Source organism: Alosa pseudoharengus, unplaced genomic scaffold, assembly GCF_046254945.1.
Source record: "Alosa pseudoharengus isolate Yale_2024_CS ecotype anadromous, Long Island Sound unplaced genomic scaffold, YU_APseudo_1.1 YU_APseudo_1.1_scf_19, whole genome shotgun sequence".
NCBI lineage: Eukaryota > Metazoa > Chordata > Actinopteri > Clupeiformes > Clupeidae > Alosa > Alosa pseudoharengus.
This window is the reverse complement of record NW_027468657.1, coordinates 13654321-13661820: the sequence shown is the minus strand read 5'-3', so window position 1 is coordinate 13661820 and position 7500 is coordinate 13654321. Positions and strand designations below refer to the sequence as shown.

The following is a 7500-nucleotide window of genomic DNA, read 5'->3' as shown; positions in this document are numbered from 1 at the left end:
GCGGAACGATGAAGTGCTGGACCCGAAGACGGACCCCAACTTCTTCATCACGTCCGACCACAACCTCATCATCAAGCAGGCGCGCCTGGCCGACACGGGCAACTACACCTGCGTGGCCAAGAACATCGTGGCCCGCCGCAAGAGCTCCTCCGCCATCGTCATCGTCTACGGTAGGCCTCCACGCTTGGCCCCTCATCCATTCTCACTGCCCACCACCACGTCCACCCCCTCATCCTGCACCTGCCCGCTCCGCTTTCCTCCCTCCGCCCTTCCCTCGCTGCTCTCCATACTGTCATTTGAGACCCTCAGAGTGCCAAAACACTATGCCCACAAATCTAGGAAGATTACAAGCATGAACGTAGCAGTGAGGGAAAACTTCCTCTTTTTTCCTTCCTTTCACCTCATCATTTTGCTGCCCACCCCCCGGGGCTAAAAAGATGAGTTCTCATGTTTGACACGCAGCTGTGAAAGAGAGTCAGAGGGCGGAAGCTTTTGGTAGTCAACACCACCCGTTTTCTACTCCTTTCCCTGCAACTATCGTCTAAACCAGCGGTTCCCAAACTTTTTTTCCCCGCGTACCACCACCTACAGTACATCCTGACTCGGCTCGCGTACCCCACCATCCGACACATAGAAACGTAACACATTCTATTGACGCATTCCAGGCATCATGTTTAATTCGCCGCCCTACATGATAGCAAATAACAAAACGTGCAACTGGTCTATGAGCTCTCACACTAAAAAACAGGGTGGAGAACAACATTATGAAACACAAAGAACAAAGAGAACAAAAATAATTTTTAACACCTTTTCATCTCGCGTACCCCCTAGTGGAAGCTTGCGTACCACTGGTGGTGCATGCACCACAGTTTAGGAATCCCTGGTGTAAACAATGTAGTGTTGCCTGTTTTTTTTTTTTTCCTACTTTTAATAAAACCAATTCTGGGATAAAACTAACCACCTGGGGAGGAACCAACCTCTGGTATTAACAAACCCTTAGCTGTAGTTGAAGGCATTTTTTCCCCAGTGGTGCCGATATTGAATTAACAGCAGTAAGCAGATAATGAATTGGTTGATAAGTAGGCTGACCTTTATTAAAATGCACACAGGCGAGCCATTTCTCCCCAGTCTCCAGTGGACAGGGCAGGTCTAAAGGCAGCATACATTACACCGAGCCACAATGCTGTACTACATGCAAACGACGCGTTATCCCGAGAGGGCCAAGCGAATCAGTCGTGTAATGTTGTCGCTGTTTGAAGGAAAAAATGTCGTTTTTTTTCTGTACATTCTGTTCGTGGAGTGTTTTTGATTTACTTTGCCACCTGCTGTATGTGAGTGAAAGGAGTGTTTTTATGGTTCTGCAATAAGAGAATGATTTTGTGTCACAGTGATGAAAATGAGAGGAAATAGTGAACATATTCACTGCTGAATATAGTAGAGTAGCAGCCAAAGCATCAGCATGTTGCATTTCAATGGTCCAAAAATAGATAAATAAATAAATAAAATAACAGAGGCAAAAAAGAGAAAACAATTATGGTAAAAGGTGATAGCAGATTAGATAGGTTGTTGAATTCTGATTGAATTGCGGTTTGTGGGCATTTTGATTGAAGGTTTCAAAAGGCGACAGAAATAGGGGAGCCAAGACCATTTTTTGCTCCCTTGTTTGCTTTTTATGCTGTCAATCAGGGGAGCTTGTTCCGAGGCCAGAACCTTTTCAGACCGAGTGAGCCAGCGAAAATTGGGCAGTGTGAAGCGATGGCCAATTTGCCACCATTGTAATAGTAATTATTTCGGGGTAAAAAAAAAAGGCAGAGTGAATAGCCTTTGATCAACAGGACCATTACCAATGCTCCTTTAAGGGAAGTCCATGGCTTTGCATAAAATTACTGCCTTTCTAACGCAAAGACTACTCTCGGGTCCCCATTGGACGGCGCAGCGGCGGCCGGAATAAGAGGTGTTAATAATGACTCCCTATCGGAGCGGGGCGGCGAGAACCCCGAGATGCATTTTAACGAGGTCCGCTGGACACGGCCAGGCGCCGCGGCCGCACACCCGCCACACTAAGAGGTAATCAGAGGCCCGAGCCGGCAAGCAATTTTCCTCGCCATGGTGGGCAATCAATTTCCGCGCGCTCAGGGTGAGAGAATGAGTCGAGCTGGAACATGGTACAGATTTAAGGTGGGTGGGGGGGGGGGGGGGGTGGAATGAGGCGTGGGGGGTATTAAGAGGGCAGCCAGCACTAGTGATCAAGACTTTTAGCCCGAGACAACAAATCAGCGGAAGGGCCGTGAACAGCCATGATCACCCGCCGGGCGGCTAGACTGCTGCGGACTTCATTAGAGAAGCTGACTAGATTTCAGCACTCGTGCGTCTTGATTAGGGTTTGGGTAATTACAAAGCCCTCAGAAGAATCAAATGGGCTCTGAGCACAGCGTGCGTGTGTGTGTGTGCGTTTGTGTGTGTGTGTGTAGTTCCTTGTCGTAGGGAAATGTAGTATTGGGTACGTCTGTGTTCAGTAACTTGATAAGTCCAGCATTACACCCTTTGGTGCTCAAAAGTATCCCTATTCGTTCTTATTCAACTGTGTACCCACAATACATTGCTTTCCCTCTCCGCTAATCTTGTAGTAGGGGACAGTTTTCTCATAAAGCCGGTCATAAGCAACTCCAGGAAATGGATTAATGAGTAGACATGACAAACACACATGCAAATTAGTCCCCACCTTGAGAAATAATTAATCTACAGTGAGGGAAAGAGAGGTGGAGAAAGAGGCCATTCTTTACTTTGCTGCCACCCTGCCTTGAACACCTTGACCAAGGTCAGCAGCAGGGTGCGGGGTGATGCATGGCTTTTGGCCCCCGTGTGCCGTCACGTTGGGCTCTGTTAGGTGCAGCGACCATGACTGAAGTGCCGAGAGATGTGTCCCCTCAGTGTGTGCTGCTCTCTCTCTTTCTATCTATCTATCTATCTATCTATCTATCTCTCTCTCTCTCTCTCTCTATCTCTATATATCCCTCTCTCTCTCTATCTATCTATCTATCTATCTATCTATCTCTCTCTATCTCTCTATATATCCCTCTCTCTCTATCTATATATCTCTCTATCTCTCTCTCCCCCCCCCCCCTCTCTCTGTTGCTCACACCTATGTACCCATGTTGTGGACTTGTGGCACAGCTGAAATGAAAACAGAAAAATGCAGACAACAATAAAGCCTATCAAATCAGTGAACTGGGAACCAAAGCATTCCCTGTCAACATTTACATGGTGGTGCCTCTTGGGTAATACTGACTGGCTGTCACTCACTGTCTGTCCTCAGCACAGCTGTGCCTGTGCTCCAGACGTGTGGCGCAGCCTGAAGGGACAACCCAACAAACCCAACAAACATACTTACACACATGTAAACATGTTCTACTCCAGACACACCTACACACATGTAAACATGTTCTAGTCCAGACACACACATGTAAACATGTTCTACTCCAGACACACCTACACACATGTAAACATGTTTTACTCCAGACACACTTACACACATGTAAACATTTTCTAGTCCAGACACACACATGTAAACATGTTCTACTCCAGACACACTTACACACATGTAAACATGTTCTAGTCCAGACACACACATGTAAACATGTTCTACTCCAGACACACCTACACACATGTAAACATGTTCTACTCCAGACACACTTACACACATGTAAACATTTTCTAGTCCAGACACACACATGTAAACATGTTCTAGTCCATACACACTTACACACATGTAAACATGTTCTAGTCCAGACACACTTACACACATGTAAACATGTTCTAGTCCAGACACACACATCTAAACATGTTCTACTCCAGACACAACTACACACATGTAAACATTTACACACATGTAAACATGTTCTAGTCCAGACACATTTACACACATGTAAACATGTTCTTGCATGTTTTTGTCTAAACACATTTACATGTAGACATGTTCTAGTACATGTTGACAGTTTTCTATGTTCGAGTCCAAACCCATTTAGATGGAGACATGTCTTGGCACAAACATATTTCCATATGTGGACAGGTTCTAGATGGAGACATGTCTTTGCACAAACATATTTCCATATATGGACACGTTCTGGACATGTAGCCATAGCGACGCCTGTCGGGTAGTCCTGACTCGCTCTGTTCCTTTTTTCCCTCCCCTCCCTCCTTCGTCCTCATCCCTCCCTAATGGTCATCCTTCTCTCCTCTTCCTTCTTCCTGTTTTCACATCCTCTCCTCTTCCCTCTCTCTCTTTTCTCTTTCTCTTCACTCTTCCCTCCCTCCCTCATTCCCTCCATCTCCTCCCTCCTCTCCTCACCTTCTTCCTCCTTCCTATTTTCACTCCCTCTCCTCTTCCTCTTCTCCTCACATCGTTTTCCTCTCTCCCATTCTTTCTCTTCATCCCTCCCTCCCTCCATCCTCCTCCTCCTCTCCATCCTCCTCCTCCTCCTCTCCATCCTCCTCCTATCCTCCTCCTCCTCCTCTCCTCCTCTCCCCTGTGGGCTGGCAGTGAATGGCGGCTGGTCCACGTGGTCCACGTGGTCAGCGTGCAGTGCCGTGTGTGGCCGGGGCTGGCAGAAGAGGAGCCGCAGCTGCACTAACCCCACCCCCCTCAACGGAGGCAGCTCCTGCGAGGGGCAGAGCGTCCAGAAAAGCGCCTGCACCGCCACCTGTCCAGGTAACACCCCACCTGTCCAGGTAACACCCCACCTGTCCAGGTAACACCCCACCTGTCCAGGATTCTCCTCCACCTCCTCCTCCTCCACCTCCACCTCCTCCTCCTCTCCTCACCTCCACACCCGGCCTCCAGTGCTCCGTCGCTTTTTACCTCTCTCTCTCTCTCTCTCTCTCTCTCTCTCTCTCTCTCTCTCTTTCTTTCTTTCTTTCTTTCTTTCTTTCTTTCTTTCTTTCTGTCTTTCATACATACTTACTTTATACATGCATACTTTATGTATTTCCTTATTGCTTTCTCAGTCGTACTTTCTTTCCTGCGCTCTCCATATTTCTTTTCTTGTCTTTCCTTTGTGTTTGATTTTGTTTCTCTACCACTGAATTGTGGCTTTGTTAGGGCCCCTGGTCAAGGCTGAGGTGAGCACTTGTGTAATAGAATAGAAACACACCATTTTTTGAGTGCGTGCGTGCGTGCGTGCGTGCGTGCGTGCGTGCGCAAGTCTGTGCATATTTGTGTTGGTTGCACATGTGTCATTTAGTCTGAGGTGGGTATGACAGAGAGATAGAGACAGTGTGTTTTATGTGTGTGCATAGATATAGTATGTATGTGAGCACACTAGGTGGGTATGTTTAAGGGTGTGTGTGTGTGTGCGTGCGTGTGTGCAAGTGTGTGTGTGAGTGTGCGCCGTCTTTTATTGATTCTTTTTCACTCTGACTCTTCATCTCCCTTCTCATGTTATTCATTCTGATGGTGCAATCATGATGTACTCTCAGAGGGAAGGAATGTTTTTTTGACTTTCTCTCCCCCTCAATCTCTCTCTCCCCCCTTCACTCTCTCTCTCTCTCTCTCTCTCTCTCTCCTACCCTCTTGCTGTCCCTCTCTCTCCAATCTCTCTCTGTCCTCTTGCTCCCACTCTTCCCCTCTCTACTCTTATTTGCTCTCTCTCTACTCTCTCTCTCTCCTCCCTCTCTCTTTCCTCTCTCCTCTCTCTCTCTCTACTCTCTCTCTCTCTCATCCCTCTCCTCTCTCTCATCTCTACTCTCTCTCTACTTTCTCCTCTCTCTCCCTTGCTACCCTCCCCTCTCTCTCTCTCTCTCTCGCTCTCTCTACTTTCTCCTCTCTCTCCCTCTCTACCCTCTCTGTCTCTCTCTCTCTCTCTCTCTCTCTCTTTACTATCTCCTCTCTCTCCCTCTCTACGCTCCTCTCTCTCTCTACTTTCTTCTCTCTCTCCCTCTCTACCCTCTCCTCTCCCTCTCTCTCTCCTCTAGATTTTATTCATGTCATGAGTGCGCTCTCCTCCTCCCTCTCGTCTCCTGAGAGGGCACAAGCACGGTGTTGTGTCAGGGCAGCAAGTTCACCTGATGTTGTTTACACTCCAGCCATCCAGCATGCAGCATTAGAGGCAGAATGAGTGTGGTTGTGGCACATTAACACTCTTGAGAGGCGTAGAGAGAGGATGGGGGGAGGAGGAGGTGGGAAGCGAGAGAGGCCAGGAGAGAGTGAGAAATGGATAGAGTAAGAGAGAAAAGAAAGAATTGATCTAAGAGTGTGAACAAAAGACGGAGATGAATGGTGAAAAAAAAAAGCGAAAGAAGGAAGAGAGGGCGTCCGTTGTTCCTTGTTGTGCCACCCCCCTCCCTTTTCTACTGCTTTCCCTCCTTCTCCATCTTTTCTCCTCTCCTCTCTCCTCCTCTCCTCCCTCCCTCCCTTTCCTCACCTCTCCTCCTCTCCTCACCTCTCCTCCTCTCCTCTCCTCCCTCCCTCTCCTCCTCCTCTCCTCTCTCCTCCGCTCCTCTCCTCCCTCCCTTTCCTCAACTCTCCTCACCTCTCCTCCTCTCCTCTCCTCCCTCCCTCTCCTCCTCCTTTCCTCTCCCTCCCTCTCCTCACCTCTCCTCCTCTCCTGCCTCCCTCTCCTCACCTCTCCTCCTCTCCTCACCTCTCCTCCTCTCCTCCCTCCCTCTCCTCTCCTCCCTCCCTCTCCTCTCCTCCTCCTCTCCTCTCCTCCTCCTCCTCTCCTCTCTCCTCCTCTCCTCTCCTCCCTCCCTCCCTCCCTCTCCTCACCTCTCCTCTCCTCTTCTCTCTCCTCCTCTCCTCTCCTCCCTCCCTCTCCTCTCCTCCTCCTCTCCTCTCTCCTCCTCTCCTCCCTCCCTTCCTCCCTTCCTCTCCTCCTCTCCTTCTCTCCTCTCCTTCTCTCCTCTCCTCCTCCTCTCCTCTCAGTAGCAGGCCTGATTCTCCTCAGTAGCTATTGATCTCCTGCAGCTTGAAATGGATGTCGGGCTGCGCCACGTTCAGGCGGCCATTAGGGTCTGATGGAGGACTGGGGGCAGGGTTGGGTTGGGGAATGAGAGAGAGAGAGAGAGTGTGTGTGTGTGTGTGTGTGTGTGTGTGTGTGTGTGTGTGTGAGTAAAAGAGAGTGAGTGAGGGGTAGATGGGGAGGGTCCCTGGATGGCCAAATGACTGCAGACGGGTTCAGGGGGGGGTGGGGGGGGGGGGGGGGTAACCGAAATGGCATTCTACAGACGTTGCTGACCGGCGGAAAATCTCCCCACACTCTGTAAACAGGAGAGGAAATCGAAGCCTTTTGTCAGCTGCAGACCTACTTCTCCACTCCCTCCCTCTCTCCATCCCTCCCTCTCTCCATCCCTCCCTGCCTCCCTTTCAATCCCTCCTCCACACCTCCCTTTTTCTCTCTCTCTGATTATCTCTCTCTCTCTCATCCATTCCCCCCTCCTTCTGAACGTGAGGGTTTATCTACTTAAGCCAATCTCGTGTTTCATTACAAAGCCTCCATGTAATTT

At 49.2% G+C, this 7500-nt stretch overlaps 1 protein-coding gene across 1 annotated transcript in view; it reads left to right on the top strand.

Moving 5' to 3' along the window:
• The window catches only part of unc5a (unc-5 netrin receptor A), a 140045-nt gene that overhangs the window by 87305 nt on the left and 45240 nt on the right, over nucleotides 1-7500 (top strand). The window contains exon 5 of the mRNA XM_076292872.1: nucleotides 1-170. This exon is cut by the window's left edge and continues 11 nt beyond it. Coding sequence (XP_076148987.1) covers nucleotides 1-170 — 170 coding nt within the window. The remainder of the gene's footprint in view (nucleotides 171-7500) is intronic.